Source organism: Malaclemys terrapin, chromosome 10 (genome assembly GCF_027887155.1).
Source record: "Malaclemys terrapin pileata isolate rMalTer1 chromosome 10, rMalTer1.hap1, whole genome shotgun sequence".
NCBI lineage: Eukaryota > Metazoa > Chordata > Testudines > Emydidae > Malaclemys > Malaclemys terrapin.
Genome location: NC_071514.1, coordinates 34,875,551 through 34,896,895, shown reverse-complemented (window position 1 = coordinate 34,896,895; position 21,345 = coordinate 34,875,551). Strand labels below are relative to the sequence as shown.

Genomic DNA, 21,345 nt, shown 5'->3' with positions numbered 1-21,345 from the left:
ATGTGAGAAACAGTTTTCCTTGAGTCCCTTTCACACTTGGGGTCAAATCCTGACCCCCCTGAAGTGCATGAGAGCTTTGTCATTGATTTCACTTGGGCCAGGATTTCACTATAGGAGTCTGACTTTTTTTTCTGGCCCCATTCTATCATTATTCATATACCTCCAAATTGCAGCACCAAAACTAGTTAACTGAAGCTGTATGACAAAAGGCATTGTAAATTCATTTGATAAATCACAAGCTTGCTGACAGAGGACCATCCATTAGCATGTAACCACATTCATCATACTGTGAGTGTGCTGAAAGCAGCTTTTGCACGGTGATAAAGAAAATGTTATTTCAATAGTTGCTGATGGTTATATGAGCCAGAAGCTGATTGAAATGAGCTTAGAGAACCTTCTGGTGTGCTGCTGAATATGATAGTCAAGACTGTGGTTCTTTGGTGTTTGCACCCTTTGGATTGTTTAAACAAATGCATCTCTAAAAAACTCTTCCCTATTCTTTTTCTATCTAAATAACAACCTGATTCATGTCATTATTGGATTCTTTTCATGATCAAATTTAATACCAACTAGATCTACAATAGATGGGAGTCCTGGGTGTTTTTATATGCTTATTTTTCAGCACTTGATGTCGTAAGTGACCTCTGAAAAATGCATGGAAAGAGAACATAATCTCAGAAGAGCACATAATGCAAAGCATATATTGTCCTTTGGAATGTTGCTCAGAGTAAAATTAAAACATCTAAAGTGCAGTGGGAGAGGATGAAAGAAAAAACATGGGGGCACAAGGAAGCAGAAGTAAAGAAATGAGATTATAGGGGGCACATTGTAGCTTTCAGGTTTCACCCACTTTTATTGCAGGTGAGCTTGAATCGATCAAGTATCACTTGAGAAAGTTTATTTGTGGCATTTCTCAGGTGCCTAACACCTTGGTGTCTAAGTGCTGAGTGAGTTCTGAAATTGCTCTGGCCCCGAGTATATTTGCTTATTCTGAGTAGTACCTTAAACTCTGAGTAGTCCCACTGAATAAAACAGGATTACTCAAAAATAAGATACTATTCAGCATGGTGGAACAGGGTCCTTGGTGAGCATGCAAAACGTCATGATGCAGTGACAACCTTGATCATGATGACGTTGGGTTATAACATTGTGTAGTATCATGACTTACCAAGAAAACATCCTAGCGTGAACATCCTGATCTTGTGAGTCAGGAGCTTGTTCTGTGGGACAGTTTAGGAAATTGGCAGCCTTAGAAAAGAGATGAGAATAAGACTTGGAGCCTGATCCTTGTAGTTAGTGGGGGCTGTGTACTCATGTACCCTCAAATCAAGCCTATAGACTGGAAGACAATAAGTATCTTCTCAATACTGTTATTGTTTTTAAATAACTATACACAATAGTGCAGCCTCGTGAGGATCGGCCCAGTGTAGGGGCCCCTCAGTGAGTCAAACACAAGTCATTGGGCTCGATATAGGCGTTATTGGGTAAAATTCTATGATCTGTGATATACAAGAGGTCAGACCAGATGATCTGCTGCTCCCTACTGGCCTTAAAATCTATGAGTTTATGACACAGAGCTAGTGTAGAGGCTTCTATGTTACCTCCCCTTCTCCTGCTCCTGGTGCAGCAGGTATAACTGAAGGAGAAAGGGGACATGGCTGGAGCTTCCTTATCCTCCATCAAACTTTGGTTGCTGTATCAGGCCCTTGTGCCTTTTGACAGCCAATGTAATTTAGAGCAGCTCTTAGGCTGTTCTGTGTTACACCCGGCGAGCAGAGATGCATAGACAGGTCAGGCGTCTTTGCAATATCCCCCCTGAGGTGCATTGTGTGATCCTTAGCCATAGCCAAGGCTCCGAGCCAAGATGTATAATTCTGTCCTCTGGGGTTTGGTGATTATCAGCAAGCTAATCAGGCAGTGGTTTATAAATGCTTTGTATATCATGTGCCTAGATTCCCTTGATGAAATTACATCTGTAAATGTACATAGATAGGCTATATCATACTGTCATATAGTACTAAGAACATCCTATAGAAACCTTCCAATAAATTGAACCTATAAAGGAAAAATATGACTTTCATTTTTCTACTAAATGCATAAAAAATTACTTTAGCCAAAACGTTACACATGGAATCTTGGAAGCATAAATGAGATTTTTAAGGGCTCTAGAAGTGGTTAACTGTGTTTGATAGCTGTGGGGACATTAACTTCTCTTAACATTTTGCTCTTGGAAACCTTTGTAAAACAGTCTGGCCTACATATGACACTAAAGAGCACATCACAGCTTGACACAGCTTCTCTCTGAAATGCACTGAATGCAGCTGAGGAGAATTGCAGAGAAACAGCTGACAAATTATAATGCTGATGCAGATCAGCCTTTATGAGACCCTTCAGATATTTCTTGCTGTATAGCTAGGTGATATAAAATATTTAGGCACAAATAGCTGTATAACATCATTTCAAGGGGCACTCGACTAGATGGCATAGGGAATTGGTACTGTAATGCAATCTTTCACTTGTAAATCATTGATACTGATCCAAACTAGGGGCCAAATCCTGCAGAGAATGAAAATTGTCCTTATCTTCCCATGAGACTAGTCCTTACTCAGGTGTGTAATGCCATTAAATTTAGTGGAGCTACCTATTCATAGATTCCAAGGCCAGAAGGGACCATTGTGATCATCCAGTCTGAGGCTGTGAGTGAGGGTGTTGCAGGATCAGACGGCAGGTCAACAGTAAAGAGCCTTTGGCATTGTTAAGTGAATACATGCTCTCAGTAACAGCAACTACTGAGCAACCTGGCTGTATTTTCCAGTACAGACCAAGGTTAAGTTTCCTTTATCTCACTAGAACATATAGCAAATCAATGTCAGTGGCAAAGCGACTATGTTATCCTCCTCTAAACCTGTCCTTAAAACCCATTTATGCCATGCTGCTGGCAATGATTAAGGCAGGTGGTGCACTGTGCCCACTGCTTATTACACTAATTATAACTGACTCTTTGTTCCCCTGTGTGTGTTTGTATCCACCTGTTGTCTCTCATCTTCATTAATCTGTAAGCTCTTTGGGACAGGCACTATGTGTACAGAACCTAGTATAGGGGAGCCTGATCCCAGAGTGGGGCTCCTCGGTACTACTGCAATACAAATAATGAGGTGCAGCAGTGGTGTGAGACCAGGGCTCCTCTGAACTATCGCAGCTGGATACTGGGATACTGACAAGTGCCTTCTCTGGTATTTGCTTCTTTTTTGCTTTCTGTCTTGTGACTGGATCTCTGACTCACAGATGGTCAGGGCAGCCATTATCACTGAGCGAACAATTTATAGCAAATAGTGTGTTAGAATTTCACCTCTTTCCCTATGTGTGAATTGTCCGCAGAGAGCTAATGATTTTTTCATAGATGTGGTATTCTTTAAAATTAGTCACCTGACAATTTTTGCAAATAATGTTTGGTCTGCAGGTTGTTTGAGAGCAGTTCATTGTGAGTATATAATGCCCAGAATCTGAGCTCAGTTAGATTTGATTTGGCACAAGGTATTTAGGCTCCTTGAAATCAGTGGAAGATAGGAGCTTAAATACCTTTGTGGTTCTGGGCCACTGTTCACATGGGATGGTTCTGTTCGAATCAGTTTACTGAAGCAAAGACTCATGTTTGCAAATTCAAAAGTTTGTTTCCTGCTAATGTTCTTCAATGTTTTCTTTAAAACTGGCTCTTTCTGCAAATGCTGCCACCCATAAACTCATTCACTGGAATATTTGCCATGAAAGGAAACAGTTGGGGTGCAAGCACATTGGAAGTGACTTCATTTAGAACCAATATTTGTGCAGTTTTGCCCAACTCATGTGGGGACAGCTCTGAGCGAAGAACTGAGCCATAGCACTGCCACGGCATCTCCATAGCACTGTTCGGAATTTGCTGTAATGCTTTAATGAAAGATCTAAACTTACATCAGTACCTAAGGATTTAGTGAATACAAAAAGCCTCTGCCTCCCCTGCTCCCAGTTCCCTCCCTAAACAACATTATTATGTATCATTATTATTTTATTTTATTATTTTAGTATTATTTTTATTTATTTATTATTTTATTTCATTTTGTTATTATTGGCATCATAGGCTGTGTTTATAGAGTGAAATTGGGTTTAGGAAGCTCCTGGTTTGCTTCTCTATGGGGAAAAACCTAGGCCTGGTCTACACTAGGCGTTTATGTCGAAGTTAGCGCCGTTACATCGAATTAACCCTGCACCCGTCCACACCGCGGAGGTATTTAGTTCGACATAGAGGTCTCTTTAATTCGACTTCTGTACTCCTCCCCGACGAGGGGAGTAGCGCTAAATTCGACATGGCCATGTCGAATTAGGCTAGGTGTGGATGGAAATCGACGCTAATAGCTCCGGGAGCTATCCCACAGTGCACCACTCTGTTGACGCTCTGGACAGCAGTACGAGCTCGGATGCTCTGAACTGCCACACAGGAAAAGCCCCGGGAAAATTTGAATTTGAATTCCTTTTCCTGTCTGGCCAGTTTGAATCTCATTTCCTGTCTGGACATCGTGGCGAGCTCAGCAGCACTGGCAACGATGCAGAGCTCTCCAGCAGTGATGGCCGTGCAATCTCAGAATAGAAAGAGGGCCCCAGCATGGACTGATCGGGAAGTCTTGGATCTCATCGCTGTGTGGGGCGATGAGTCCGTGCTTTCCGAGCTGCGATCCAAAAGACGGAATGCAAAGATCTACGAGAAGATCTCTAAAGACATGGCAGAGAGAGGATACAGCCGGGATGTAACGCAGTGCCGCGTGAAAATCAAGGAGCTGAGACAAGGCTACCAGAAGACCAAAGAGGCAAACGGACGCTCCGGATCCCATCCCCAGACATCCCGTTTCTACGAGGCACTGCATTCCATCCTCGGTGCGGCCGCCACCACTACCCCACCAGTGACCGTGGACTCTGAGGATGGGATAGTGTCCACGGCTGGATCCTCGGACATGTTAGCGGACGGGGAAGATGAGGAAGGAGATGAGGAGGACGAGGCAGTCGACAGCGCTCACAACGCTGATTTCCCCGACAGCCAGGATCTCTTCATCACCCTTACAGAGATCCCCTACCAACCCTCCCCAGCCGTTACCCCGGACACAGAATCTGGGGAAGGATCAGCCAGTAAGTGTTGTAAAAATCTAAACATTTATTTGTAACAGAACAGGAATATTAACAATTTAAAAAATGGGTTTCTCATGATTAGTTTGATTAGCTTAACGGTTCAGTCATGGGCAGTGCAACTATTGAAAAAAAATCTAGCAATGTCCGGTTTTGCATGATTGTCCTGCCCAAGCCGCTCTACTGGTTAGTCACTGCTACAGCAGCTACAGTAAAATGTAGTCTATATGTCCGGGGATGGAGCAGAAATCCTCCTGTGACATCTCGAGGAAGCTCTCCTGGAGGTAATTGGAAATCCGCTGCATTAGGTTCTTGGGGAGAGCGGCCTTATTGGGTCCTCCGTAGTAGGACACGTTGCCACGCCACGAGACAAGCAAGTACTCTGGAATCATTGCTCTGCACAGCATGGCGGCATACGGCCCTGGTCTTTGGAGGCTTTCCCGGAGCATTCGCTCTTTCTCGCTGTCAGAGATCCTCATGAGGGTGATGTCGCTCATGATGACCTGCTTTGAATGAGGTAGGGGAATGTTAGTGTTGGGACTGCTTTGCCGTTCCTTTACAGAACTGTAACCGCTGGTTTGCAGCCACGCGGTGGAGGCGGGAGAGGGGCAGCCGAAAGGGATCGTTCCCGGGGACAGCCGCGAGGGTGTGGAACAGGAGCAGACTTCCTGCTTGCCGAATTGCTGGCAGCAGGGACCGACATTGATTTCAATGTGAAATGAGGCCATTGCTAATATTAAAGTTTTAAGCTGCCACAAGTCTACGGCTTACCATGTCTGCCTGCAACAGAAATTCCGTTCTCCTGAGAGGCTTCTCAAATGTGCTGTAGAAGACCCCAGGCACTGAATGCGAAGGCCGAGAATTCGACCTTGTGCTGAGTGCGCATGTGAGAGGTGCTGTGCATGGTCTTGTTCACAGAGAAAGACTATGTTCTTTGTTCACAACTACATTTATCTTTCTGAGGAATTCACTCCCTTTTTCCCATTCCCACAGCCCCATCTGCGACTGTCTCACAACCTAGCCTGTCATCACACTCCCAGAGGCTAGCGCGGATTAGGCAGAAGAAGAAGAGGACACGGGAGGACATGTTCTCGGAGCTTATAGCCTGCTCCAGAGCCCAGGCAGCACAGCAGACCCAGTGGCGGGAGAACTTGACCCGAATGCACCAAGCCAACATGGATCGGGAGGAGAGGTGGCGTCAGGAAGACCAGCAGGCGACTCAAACCCTGCTTGGACTAATGAGGGAGCAAACGGACACGCTCCGGCGCCTTGTGGATGTTCTGCAGGAACGGAGGCAGGAGGACAGAGCCCCGCTGCAGTCCATCTCTAACCGCCCTCCCCCGCCACCAAGTCCCATACTCCCCTCACCCAAAGTGCACAGAAGGAGAGGCGGCAGAGTCCCTGCTAACTCTCACTCCACCCCTGCAGAGAGCTCGAGCAGCAGAAGGCTCTCATTCCCCAAAATTTGACAAGTTCTTTACTTCCCGCCTGACACAAGCCCCCGTCCAAGTTTCACTTTCCCAGTTCCATGTTTGGTTGATAATAAAAAATACGTTTCTGTTAACTACTGTTTCCATCATGTTCTTTTGGAGGAGGGGGGGATAGGGGGTTGGTAATTCGACAGGACAGTCACCTTTGGCAGGGTATATAGTCGGGGGCAGGCACAGCAGCAGGGCACATACATAGTGCAGTGATGCAGTGACTAGTTACCCTGGTTAGTCTGGGAGGTTGTTTTCATGTTATGTGGTGGGGGGTGGGTTGCTCTGTGACTTTGTGGCAGGGGAGGGCAGTTACAGATCTTAAGCGGCGGTCCTTAGGCAGGATCACAGAGCCACACAGCAGGGGATCTGTAACCGTCCTCCCCCTGCCACAAAGTCACATAGACCCCCCCATACACACAGTCCCTATCAGGAGGGGTGACAGGCTCCGTTGAAACAACCATCCCACCGCAGCGGAGCCTGTCAATCCTTGAGTTTAGAAGCTGCATTCGCGCCACTACAGTACACCCGCTCCGCACCACAGTCTGCGTCCCAGTTTTAAAAAATTCCCGCAAATACAGTATTAAAGAAAACGGTGTGCTTTAACAAAGTAGAACTATTTTTATTTTGAAACGTGTGTTGGAAGTGGGGTGAAGGGGGTATGTAACTGGATAGGATAGTCAACATTAACTGGGTAAAGAAACGGGGGCAGGTTTAGCTTCTCAATACACAAACTTTAAAGTCACAGGTTACCCTGCTCACTCAGGAACTTTGCTTTCAAAGCCTTCCGGATGCACAGCGCTTCCCGCTGGTCTCTTCTAATCGCCCGGCTGTCTGGCTGTGAGTAATCAGCAGCCAGGCTATTTTCCTCAACCTCCCACCCCGCCATAAAGGTCTCCCCCTTGCTCTCACAGAGATTGTGGAGCACACAGCAAGCTGCAATAACAATGGGGATATTGGTTTCGCTGAGATCACAGCGAGTCAGTAAGCTTCTCCATCTCCCCTTGAGACGTCCAAAAGCACACTCCACCACCATTCTGCACTTGCTCAGCCGGTAGTTGAAGAGTTCTTTTTCAGTGTCCAGGGCGCCAGTATAGGGCTTCATGAGCCAGGGCATTAGCGGGTAGGCTGGGTCCCCGAGGATGACTATAGGCATCTCCACATCCCCAAGAGTTATTTTGTGGTCCGGGAAGTAAATACCTTGCTGCAGCCGTCTAAACAGACCAGAGTTCCTGAAAACACGAGCGTCATGAACCTTGCCCGGCCATCCCACGTAGATGTTGGTAAAACGTCCCCTGTGGTCCACCAGTGCTTGCAGCACCATGGAAAAGTATCCCTTTCTGTTAATGTACTGGCTGGCCTGGTGTTCCGGTGCCAGGATAGGGATGTGAGTTCCATCTATGGCCCCACCGCAGTTTGGGAATCCCATCGCTGCGAAGCCATCTATGATGGCCTCCACATTTCCCAGGGTCACTACCTTTGGCAGCAGTACATCAACGATTGCCTTGGCTACTTGCATCACAACAACCCCCACGGTAGATTTGCCCACCCCAAACTGGTTCGCGACTGACCGGTAGCTGTCTGGCGTTGCAAGCTTCCACAGGGCTATGGCCACTCGCTTCTGGACAGTCAGGGCTGCTCGCATCCGGGTGTCATTGCGCTTCAGGGCAGGGGACAGCAACTCACAAAGTTCCAGGAAAGTTCCCTTCCGCATGCGAAAGTTTCGCAGCCACTGGGATTCATCCCAGACCTGCAGCACTATGCGGTCCCACCACTCAGTGCTTGTTTCCCGTGCCCAGAATCTCCTTTCCACGGCATCAACATGACCCATTGCCACCGTGATGTTCTCGGCGCTGGGTCCCCTGCTTTCTGAGAGGTCTGTGCTACTCTCAGACTTCAGGCCATCACCGCGTTGACGTAGCCTCCTCGCCTGACTTTTCTGCATCTGCCTCAGGGAAAGGTGTATGATAAGTTGCGAGGCGTTGAGAGCGGCCACAACTGCAGTGATGGTTGCAGCAGGCTCCATGCTCGCAGTGCTGTGGCGTCCGCGCTGTCACTGACTAGAAAAGTGCGCGAACTGATTTCCCCGCCGGCGCTTTCAGGGAGGGAGGGCGGGAGTGATGGACGGATGACGACAGTTACCCAAAAGCACCCTGGACACATTTTTTTTACCCAGAAGGCATTTGCGGCTCCACCCAGAATTCCAATGGGCAGCGGGGACTCCGGGAACTGTGGGATAGCTGACCACAGTGCACCACTTCCAATGTCGACGCTTTCCCCGTTAGTGTGGACTCACAAAGTCGAATTACTGTCCTTAGTGTGGACACACACGTTCGACTTTGCAATATCGATTCCAAAAATTCGATTTAAGTAAAATCGAACTACTCTCGTAGTGTAGACAAGGCCCTAGTAGTGGTCTATTGCATTTCAACACACTAGTTTGATTGATCAGCTGTGGCAGTGGTGGGCAAAATAGTCATGTGGAGTGCGTGAGATAGAAGTATCCTTTGCAGACTGGTATAATTCATTGCTACACTAGTGGGTCAAAATCTCCTCAGTGAAGGGTGTGCAGGTAGAAAAGGGAGCTTGGTTTATGTATCCATGGCCCAACCAAGGATGCTATCGTCCACTGGGGTGACCACAAGCACAGTCATGTATCCTTTGTCTTTTAAACACCTTTTTGCCCAGGTCATTGGCCCTCGAGGGGTATGTCTATGCTACACCCGGGGCAAGCCTCCCAGCTTGGATCCACAGACTAGAGTTAGGGGGTCTCGCACTAGGATGCTAACAATAGCTGGGTAGACATTGCTTTGGTGTTGCAGCTCAGGCTGAAACACCCCTGCCTCAGGCTTGACAGCCCAAGCTCCAGCCCCTAGCTACAACATCTACACAGCTATTTTTAGTGTGCTAGTATGAGCCCTGCTAGCATAAGTCTGTGGAGCTGGGCTGGGAGTCTCGCTCCCGAAGCAATCTAGACATATTCCAGATGACTCTGTTCTTGCATCACTGCATATCAATTGCATAGACATACCCTAGCTGATCCTGTTCTTGTGTAGCTGCACAGCAAATGCATCTAATGAATGGCCATGGGCCACATTTGCTGTGTGGACATATTATATAGACTGGGTCTGACCCACCCACGGACTCACCAGTTCCATACCTAGCTTATTGTATCCTGACACCTATGAATGCCACTCCTGCTTTGCACCCTGATAGGGGTCTAATGGACATTACTTGCCGTTTGCATGTCAGGTACTGGATCAAGCTCTCTTTATTTTCTCAGTAGTATGCAAAGGTTTAGAGAAAATTATGAAAGCAAAAATAATTAAATTCATAGATCTAAACGATAAAGGGGATGTATTGCAACATGGGTTTACCAAAGGTAGATAAAGCCAGACTAATCTGATTTCCCTCTTTGAGAAAATAAATGATTTTTTTGATAAGGGAAGCTCAGTAGATCTAATATATTTGGACTTCAGTAAAGCATTCGGCACAGTTTTAATTCAATTTAATTAATGTAATTCAATTAGGGAAGGTGCAGTCAGTACAAACACTGTAAGGTGGATAAGGAATTGGTTAAAGAGAAGAAAACAACAGGCTGTGCTGAAAGGTAAATTATTGTATGGGAGAGAGATTACAAGTAGAATTCCTTAAGGATCAGTCTTGGGAACAATCTTATTCAGTATTTTTATTAATGACCTTGGCTGAAGAAGTAGGAGTGTGCTAATGAAATTTGCTGCTGATGCAAAGTTGGGAAGCATCGTCCATACAGAGGTGGATTGGAGTATTATACAGGAAGATTTGGATGAACTTGAAGACTGGACTGACAGCAATGGATGGAAATTCAGAAGTACAAAGTGCAAGGTCATCCATTTAGGGTCTAATAATAAGAATTTCTGCTACAATTTCTGAGGGCTCATCAGTTGGAAGTGTCAGAGGCCATAAACATATTCAGGCTGGAAATTAGAAGAATATTTCTAACCATCATAGGAGTGAGGTTCTGGAACAGCCTTCTCACAGGAGTTGTGGGTCAAACAACTTAGTTAGTTTTGAGAGAGAGCTGGACAAATTTGAGTGCAACTGTGACGGGTTGCTTGTGATGGTGCGTGGCAGGGCTCAACAGCCATGGGGCTCACTTTTGGTTTGTATCCTATGTTTCTAAAGCTCATGCTTCACGGCTTGAGCCAGCCACTGGCAGGAATTAGGAAAGGATTCACCCTTCCCCCTCAGTGTATTCTGGGAGGTTTTTTATCTCCTTCCTCTGACGCATCTGGGATGGCAGTGGCTGGAGATAGGTAGGGTGGGCTAGGGCTCTGCGGTGACATCAAGCTTTCTCTCTATCAGGTGCTTGGTTGGCTAGTTCTTGCTCACGTGCTCAAGGTCTAACTGGTCGCCATATGTGGGGTTAGGAAGGAATTTTCCCCCAGGTCACATTGGTCATGACCTTGGGGTTTTTTTGCCTTTCACTGCAGTGTGTGGGAGTAGGTCACTTGACAGGATTATCTGGGTATATCTCATTTAATCAATTCCCTGCCATTGTAGGGGCCTCGAGCACTGGTTCACTTTGGTCCCTCCCATTGTCTGCCTATGGCACATGATAGTTTAGTCTCCTGTGGGTCTCATTTCCATTGGTCTCATTTCTATTGCTGGATTTAGTGTGCTGGGTGGTGTTGGTGTACTCTGTGATATACAGGAGGTCAGACTAGTTAATCCCTTCTGGCCTTAAATGCTATGACTCAAGCAGCAAGACTCTTGTTTTAATAAAAGTAAATGGGGCCTAGAGCAGCAAAACAATGTGAGCCTGTTTACTGAATGGAATGGAATTAGTTACTTAAAGGACTTCTTTTTTGCTTGTTTGCAGGTTGCACGGCCGATACCAGGAAATGGCACCGAACATTGTGCCCATGGACTACACCAAGGATCCAGATGTTAAACTACCTATACAGCTTATAATTAACATGCCTGAACTAAAGGTATTGCTTCTAACTGCTTAAAAATGGCATCATGTTAAATTTGCCTCAAGGGAGTGAGTTTGATACCATGGTTGAGTGATAAATAATGTGAGAAGCTGAGTTCCTCCTCTTCATATTCCAGGCAGGACCAATGTCAGACATTGGAAATGATTTATGTAACTACAGGAAGTACAGACTTCCCCATCACCAAGGGAGCCAGGACCAGTACTTGAAAGGGTGGAGAGGTGTCTCATCACGACGTCAGCTGCATGTATGCAACTCCTGTTGAAATTGATGGAAGCAGTATGCAAACAACTGATAGGGCCCCCCAGGAGTTCTTGGCTCCTAGATCTGTGCTCAGACCACTAAGCCAGTAAGTCTTTCACTGTGATCTGTGGAGAACTTGCTGGTGGTCTTCAGAGAGCTGGCTTATCACAGGTGCTGGTTCCTCTTCCTTGTTTCCTGATGCTAAATTGCCTAAAAAAGAAGCTGAGAACACACTAACTACTCCCCATATTACTTTTCCATATAAGCAAGAGCTTGTGTTGCTACAGGAATATCACATGGTCTTAGTGGGAGGAGAGGGTGTCCATAAGACAATCAAAATGTGGTTCACATCATGCAAAAATTTGGAGTGAGAAATATGAGTCTACACATCTATCCTTTATCTAGTACAGCAACTAAATGTACCATAGTTTAATAGGACAAGTGTAGATTGTTAGACACCATTTAACCTTTTGAAGCAAAGTATTGAATTGTACCAGTTATGACATAATATGTTTGTTTGTTTTTTATGTAATATAAAATAGGTTAATAGAGTTTCTATGTACTATCATGCAAAAACCACAGTCAAGACACTGCTGCCGTCATTTGAAGTGTCACCCAAAAATTTAAGGGAATGGTGCAAAAATGTAACTGGTGGTCTTCATTTCAATGGTTTAGAAAATCTCCATAATGTAGCACAGCAATCAGCACCTGAATGGAAGCAAAAGCAAATGCATTCTTTTTGTGAAAAAGTAAATGTACAGTTCTGAAGTCAGCATGCAGTGAAACGCATTTAAAGCCAAACTCAAACCGAAGTTCAGCACTGTTAGTCCCCTGACTACCATGTCTGGTGCATGCTCAGGGCAGGGGCAACATCATACATGTTCCCAGAAGCCCATTTGACTCAGAAAAATGTATTTATTGAAGCACCAGACATGATAGTAGATTTTTTTGACAATATCTAGAAATATATAATTTGTTTAATGTAAATAGAGAAATGAAGGGCTTTCAACCTGTAAGGATTTATTTTATAAAAAGATCTTTTAAGACTATTTTTGAGAACTTCTGGCATAATTATGATTTGCCGGAGGCCTAAAACATGTAGTTCAATAGTAGGATTCAGGAAGAAAATTGGAGGTTAACTGAGGGTTCTTTTGTGCTGGGATACTTTGATTTCTTTAGCAAGATCAAAACATGAGTCTTTATAAATTCTCATTATGTGCTAACCGTTTAGGAGGCAAGAGAGGGTACAAGAAGATGCAGAAGGCTTTCAAAAGTTGTTACCAAAAACGTAACAAAGAAACACTTTACCAAAAAGTTCAGAAAAAAGTCCTCATGTGAATCAACCTTTTGAATGCCATCAGTATCATAAATACCACTGTTACCAGCATTATAACATATTGATATTCAAATTTTATCACACGTCACTTTTTTGACGTTAGTGATTATCTACCTTACATTGTATCAAAGTCACAATGTGTGATTTAACTCATTACTCTAAAATTAGGACAAATAGACTTTCTACCCTGAAGTTCAGCTGTTCAGCCCCAGCTCATGAAGCTAGGCAACTCAATTCCACCCAGATCAGAATCCAGCCCCAGAATGGTTTTTACTAATTAAGCATACCAGCTATACAGGAAGCCTCTACCCTTGGTTGCCATGATAATGCTATGTATCCAACCAAACATTCCCTGGCACCTCACAACTCATCTCTTGAGAAAATTAGTGATATTTTAACAATGTGGGACAACATGTAGATAATCCATGAATCCAAAAAGATTCCCTCCCATGTTCATCATGATATATAGCATGACAGTAGGAACAAAAGACAAAATAAGGGCAATTCGAGGTTTATTACTTATTTACAAACCTATAATATATGCAATATTCCAAGAACCATTATTCTTCTGAAACATTCTGTGAAATTATATGTTTTAAAACATAATGTTGAATTGTTAATTTTATCATTTGTCACAATAAAGAACATTTTAATAGCTTATAATATGAATAGACTATTTTGGAGCAGTAAATATTTATTTCAGAACCCTTTTAATCAGTCACTGATGTCCTTTTACATAAAATATCCTATTATTAAATCTATAAAATATTTTTCATAGAGCTCAAAGCATGTGTTAAAGGTGGGTAAGTATTATTCCTATTTCACAGGTAGGTATACTGAGGCACAGAGATTAATAGCCACATTCTTAAAATATGGCCTTTAATTTTAGATACCTCAGTTTTTTAGTGGATAGCTTTAGACATATTGACTAAGATTGTCTGACTTCAATGCCTAAAGTTAGGCTCCTAAATCCATATTTCAGTACTTAAATCAGTGGCCCGATTGTCAGAAGTGTCCAGCACCCAGAAGTGTCCAGCAGAACCAATTACATCTTTGGGCTAGATCCTCAGTTGTGACAAGATACATGCAGTGCAGCTGAGAGGGGAGGGAAAACAAAGGTGGTTTAAAGTCTCCTTTTGCTGCTCCCCAGCCGTACAGCCAACCCCTAGTGTAACTTAGAGCAACACCCACGTTGCTTTAATTTATGCGCCTTTGCCTGTGGCCTGAAGGGGACATTCCAGCAGCCAGGGGTCTATGGCGTGCAAAAGTAACCTGTCCACACAGCCTTCCTCTCTGGCTGCAAGGGTGGATGGCATAAAGCGTCTCTGGTGGCTCTGTTATTCCTAGGGAATTCCTGATTCCTGGGGGAATAATGAGGGGGCCAGATGCACCGAGTTTCCAGTTGTTGTGTGTCACTCAGGTGGTGCAAGGCAACTAGAGTGGGACCAAGGATTTGGCCCCTCTGTACCTGTCTATATCAGATAAGTATGCTTATCTGTAAAATGGGAATAATACTTACTCACTGCTCTGAATTGCTGTCAGATTACTGGATGAGTAGTCCTATACACAAGTGCAAAGTATTGTTGTTTGGGGCACTATGTTATACACCAGATAATGCCAGTTGCCAAATCTACGTTGACACAAAGTGAAAGGTGGTTGATCTGAAGAAACTAACCATCTCACATACGTGGTAAATAGGAGGGTAAAGCAGCATGTGCTTCACATTTAACATACTTATTCAGAATGGAAATATGTCCCCAGTTGTGTTTAGCCTTCCACCTGCTGCTGCTTTTTCAGAAACATTGCATGCAAACTGAATTATGCCCCTGTCAGAAATCCAGTTATCACTCAGGGCTGTTTGATTTAGAAACAGTTTCTTTGACTCATCCATCCCCCGCAAGGACATCTTACGTAGATATGAAATGTAACTCTCTAATCTGTCATACTGGCAGCTCACCCATCATGGCAGAATCTAAGGGCTTGTGGAGTTTATATGAAGAGTCAGCACACTTTCCATTTTACATAAGCACCAAATGGAAGAAGTGGGGTAACTGAAGAGCTCTGGGTATTGGTAATGGGATATGAAACCCTTTGGCTTTAGCTCAGTGATATGAACCCAGAACTGGATGGCACCGACAAAAAATGTAACTGTCAGATAGCGGTTAGTGACCCTACAAAAAGTAAGTTGTTAGGACAACTGAGAAACCTCAGTTCTGCTCCCATGTGATGTCAGTCATATGAGATTGGGCCGTTGGCCTTGAGAACTAATCCCTAGAGTGACCAGGAGGAGTCACCAGCTCAGCAGTGAGTGGTGCATCCAATGACAGGCCCCAAATGATGAAGTCTCTAGGAAGCTACCTACCGTGAGAGAATATCAATTGATTAGGTATAGTTCCAATAGAACATACTTGTTCCTAAATTACTAATGAGGCATAAGACAGAAGTTTCTTTTTAAAATGTGATCAGATTTTGAGTTGCAGGAATAAGACTCCCCCTCCTAAGATTGAGGCAGGCTGCTTAGAAAAAGAATAGGATGTAATAGTGTTATATAGTATTTCTTTATGGGCCAGAGTTCTCATAACTACCTTTAAATTCAGCAGAATCTATCTGGTCTTCTCAGTGAGAATATGCAAAACCTTTAAGGCTTCTTGGTTGGCTTTGAGAAGGAGTTTATAGGAGAAAGGAGCTGGATGAAACTCTTGGAACTTGCTTTTGTGAAAACAGTATGACAAAACTCAGTGTCAAATTTGTGGTTATTACACAACAGTTTATTTTTCAGTTTCATAAGAGTTTGTAGATTTCTTGAAAAGATTGCTGTCAGCTTGCAAATTTTTGTTGGTTGAGAATCTGACTCTCAGACTATTTGTAAAGAGATTACCTATATTTCAGTCGCTGACAAATTTGCTTCCTGTGAGGAATTTGGTTGGAAGGAGGGGATTTGATTTCCTATTTTTGCCAGGGCTGTCTTAAAAATTATTTGTATTTATTTGTAGTGTGGCAGCACGTAGAAGCCCCAGTCGTGGACCAGGACCCCATTGTGCTAGGGGCCATACAAATAGAACAAAAATAGCCCCTGCCCAAAGAGCTTACAGTCCAACAGCAGTGGTCCCTTTGATTTATGTGCAAAGAAAAGATGCATAATCTAGCTCTGCATTTGCAATTTTTCCAAATGTAATGCCAAAGAGATTGCTGTAGTGGTCTTTCCCATCAGTAGCTTTTCAGCGTCGTAGAGTTGAAGATAAATCTAACATCTGAGTCTCTCTAAAAAGAAACAAACAAAATATCTATTGAATTCTAAGTAAATCTGAAAGATTTCCAGTATACCTGGCTTTTCTCCTACATTTTTTTTTCTTTTTGTATCATTTGTAGTTACTGCCAAGACTGAGCTCAGCACCACAGCCGCAGGATCTGATAAATAGATAGAATCAATAATGCACTTTTCTAAATTAGATTCAGAGGGAATTAGATGTAGAGGAAGAGGGATCACTACTACACACACTAATGGTTGAGCCAGGCTGAATTTAAATGCAACTTCCATAACTCAAGGAGAGAAAGTTTGCTGACGGTCACAAACCTTAATCTGCCAGGAATCATGCATTAATTAATGATAAAGTGAGGGAAGAGCTTCTATTGCCTGAGGATTTTTCAGTGTTGGGATAGGAAAATATATACACGTATTAGGCCAGATGCTCAGCTGATGTAAATCTGTGTGTTCTATTGAAGTCATAGAGCTATGCCAATTTATCCCACCACAGCGGCTGTTAAATTAGGTTCTAGATTCTCTACATTTTAACAGTTCCATTACATAAACACATGCTAATATATCAGGGGTCTTTTTTTTAATCCTAAATGGGCAGCACTACTAATAGCCTGGACCTTGAGGGTTTTTCACATTCAGCTGAAAGATGCTGAGCAGAGGTCTTCCTTTATGACTAGATGGCCACATCCAACATGATCATCTTGTCCTATATAAACCATGCCTGACTATAGCTTCGTGACTGAAAAGCCATTGGTAACTTCACTTTCTAGAGTTAGCTTATATTGGAGAGAGTCTTTTTGTTCCACCTGCTGTCCACAATGCCTTAGGCCCTGGTAACCCTATCAACCTGCTCCTGCAGAAACATCCACATGGGGGTCCTACAGCATTCTCGTTGAACCATTCCACTGAGGATGGTTGGATCTCCACATCCCTCTGTGTTGGCTCCAAGGTCCCCTGCACTATTCCCTGACAGGGGGGTTGCAGTGCAGGGATGCTCAAGGCCATTTTTACACCTTTGATTCTTTGTCTGAGCTCTTCTCCCTGTGTTGATATGGCTTGTGTGCTCTGTCCATTGGACCATTCACATGTTTAAACATTTTGCTCCTTTCTGAAATGTGGCAAATAGTAAAACAGAAACCCAAGAACTGCCACTGGATAAAGCAGCACAGACAATAAGAAAAACCCTTTAGCTGGTCATGAGCTGGATTTTTGAGCAGAGTGTTAGGTGCCAGAGAACTGGAGCAATTCTTGATCTGGAAAGACACTGTGCTGAGCTAAGGATACAATAGTCCCCAGTGTCTTTTGTTTGCTCCCTATGGTGAAATGGTTGCACATTTGGCTAAAATATGTCATTGCAGTTAGCAATAGAAAAAGTTTATTAGATCATTGCATCTATTCCTCTGCCTTAGCTCAAGAACTTATCAGATATTAACCTGATACCTAACATGATCTTAGCTAGCATCTAAGAGCTGTGTGACAAGCTCAGTCTCAATTTTTGGCATTTCGTTTTCATTATGTAGGGGAGGTAGTCTGGTTGATAATCAAACAGACAGTTGATCATCCAGATCAATAAAAGAGGAAAGTAGAAACAAAAGAGATTTTAGTCTGGGAAAGGTATGCATGTACATTCCATGTGTCACTCAGGCTACTAGGGTATTATTATCCTTATTTAGCATCATGCATGTGTATTGTGCTTTACAAGCACAAATAAAATAACAAGGGCCTGACTTCTGCTAGTTACACTGATGTTGCACCTCATAATGCTTTATGGGAATATGCTTGGGTAAAACATATTCCAGTTATGTCATACAAGCTATGTCATACAGGGTAAAATGGATTTATTTGGGGTTTGGACCCCACTGGGAACTGGGCATCTGGGTGTTGGAGACAGGAACACTTCTTAAGCTGTTTTCAGTTAAGCCTGCAGCTTTTGGGGGACATGGTTCAGACTTGGACCTGTGTTTGCAGCAGGCTAGCATGTCTGGCTCAAACAAGGCAAGTTTCTGGAGTCCCAAACTGGAAGAGAAATTGGGTTAGAAGTATCAGAGGGGTAGCCGTGTTAGTCTGAATCTGTAAAAAGCAACAGAGGGTCCTGTGGCACCTTTAAGACTAACAGAAGTTTTGGAGCATAAGCTTTCGTGGGTGAATGCCCACTTCATCAGACGCAAGTGATGAAGTGGGCATTCACCCACGAAAGCTTATGCTCCAATATTTCTGTTAGTCTTAAAGGTGCCACAGGACCCTCTGTTGGGTTAGAAGTAGTCCCAGCACATCAGTTCCCAAGGGGTTTCTGTGATCCAACCCGTCACATACACACCTACCCACATTGAAATCAATTTGGAGGCACAGGTATAGCTTAGGGCAGAATTTGTCCCAAGTTCCCTCCCTAGATAAGCTTAGAATGTAAAGGAAATTACTAGAATTGGGTATGACCACAAACAATATTCAGTAAATATTCATTTAAATTGCCCAGAAAACTGGTAAAACAAGCTATAGAGAAGAATTATTTGCAGCAAATATGCGGTAAATTCATTTTGATTAATGAATACAGCTGAAAAAATTGCAGTTTGCTCAATAGCAATCCATGACCAAAGGTGACATTTGTCCATTACTTAAGAATTAATCATCAAGCGCTAGCAATTCCACCTTTCCCTTTCTAGTCAAGTGCTTTACTAGAATCCATATCCAAATGAGTAAATTAGTATTTTGGGAAATGTCAGTAGATAAGGGACCTTTTTAAAGGCTACAAAGATACTTTTCTCCTGCTTCTACATCAATTATTGCACTTATTATTGTAGATGCAAGAGGGGTCAAGACGTTTATTCTTTTCCATACTATATTCAAGGCCAAGTGGTGACATAAACCAAACCTAAAATATGTGCTCTCTGGTCAAGGAGTCACCTGGGAATGTCACAGAGTGGCAAGTCTTTGAATAGCAATGTCAAAGCTGAAACATAGGAGATTTAGTATAAAAGCAAAGAAATGGCCAATGAGACCTCGGGCCATAGAGGCTGGGACTCTCAACATCTAAGGATGTTAAGAGTCCAGCTCATATCAGTGAGAGATGGGGATGTAATTCCCAGAGGCTCCTCTGAAAATCTTAAATTGCGTCCACACTACCCCAAATTCGACCTGGCAATGTTGATTTCAGCACTGATCCCCTTGTCGGGGAAGAGTACAGAAATCGATTTTAAGCACCCTTTAAGTTGACAAAAATGGCTTCGTCATGTGGATGGGTGCAGGCTTAAATCGATCTAAGGCTGCTAAATTCAACCTAAACTCGTAGTGTAGACCAGGGCTTTGTTATAGTGCCTTTGTCTACAGGGCCGGTTCTAACTTTTTTGCTGCCCCAAGCAGCAAAAAAAAGCGCCGCCCCGCTGAACCCCGCCGCGCCGAGCGCCACACCACCGGAACACACCCCCCGCCAAGCACCACGCCCCGCCCCCCCCGCCAAGCGCCGCGCCGCTGGAGCACCCCCCCCGCGAGCGCCACACTGCCAGAACCCCACCCGAGCGGTGCGCCCCGCGTCGCCCCCCTGCTGAGCACCGCGCCGCCAGAGCGCCCCGCCCTCCCCACGGAATGCCATGCCGCGCCGCCCCCTGCCACCCCAAGATTGGCCGCTCTTTACCAGGTGCCGCCCCAAGCATGGGCTTGGTTGCCTGGTGCCTGGAGCCGGCCCTGCTTGTCTACAACTATGACTCCTCTTGGTATTAGTATATGGGTCTTAAGCATTCCAGATGAATCTGCACTATTGATTTACATAACACAAAAACATTTATAATGCAATCTTTTTCCATCCCATTCCTTATGCATACTAGCATCTTATTTGATATTTTGACTACAGCTGCACATTGAGCTAACACCTTCATTGAGCTGTCTACAGTGATGTCCAGGTCCCTGAGCTGACACTGTTAATTGAAAAGGTGTATGTTTTAACTCTGGATATTTGTTATCCATATAAATGTCCAATCTTTTTTTGAATTTTGCTAAGTTATTGGCCTCAATGACATGTATTTCTATTTTTTTTACCCAATGTGCATTGCTTTTCATATGTTAACTTTGATTACCGTCATATTGCATATTGTAGACTATAAAACTCCCTTATACATATCTAGAAAGACAGACAGGATGGACCCAGATGTTATAAAATATTTAAATAATCATCTCCCCAGCCCTTGGTTATACAACTTTTTTTTATCAGCAGACGATGGTCACATCTGCTAGTGAACTTTTTAGCTGTTTAAAGCATCCATCCATGATATGAACATCTCAAGTTAAAAGTAGAGATGGGCCCAAACCAAAACACCCCAAAATTTGGGGAACTTCTCATTCTGACCAGTTCAGGCCAAGTCCATTTCTGTTTAAAACATCTTAACATGACCTCAGTAGTCCACATAGCATAGTATTCTCTTGTTGATGCAGTGACACTCCTCCATTAAAGTCAAAGGGGATTTATGTGCACACACGGAAGGGAGAATACTCTCAAGATTTGTTTTGATATTAAGGCATTTCTTAATAACAACCAAGCTACTCCTGCTTGGTTATCTTGACCTGTTCACAGCCCTAAGTATTTTTAACATGCAATTAGCTCATGCTCACAGTACACAGTGTTCTGAATTCACTGATCGAACCACAGATAAATACAAAATGGATGGGATTAAAGCAGAACATGAATGTTTTATAAAAGGCTTTGGAGAAAAATGATAGAGGTGTAAACAACAAATTGCATGTCACAATTCATAACTAGAATGGCAGAAAAGCTTACATATAATTACTCATACTCTAATGGCCAGGTGCTGCCTTGGTGCATTGTATTCCAGGACTGCGTTTCATAATATACATTGTAGCATGTCCAAAAATCAACAGAAAGGGTAATGGTTATAGTAAAGGTGGGTTAAAGGG

General features: G+C 43.7%; 1 protein-coding gene across 2 annotated transcripts in view; it reads left to right on the top strand.

Moving 5' to 3' along the window:
* Positions 1–21,345, top strand: part of CIB2 (calcium and integrin binding family member 2) — a 145,161-nt gene that overhangs the window by 90,661 nt on the left and 33,155 nt on the right. For both annotated transcript variants that reach the window (XM_054041035.1, XM_054041034.1), the window contains exon 3: positions 11,491–11,602. In XM_054041035.1, the coding sequence (XP_053897010.1) occupies positions 11,513–11,602 (90 nt within the window). In that variant the 5' untranslated portion in view covers positions 11,491–11,512. The remainder of the gene's footprint in view (positions 1–11,490; positions 11,603–21,345) is intronic.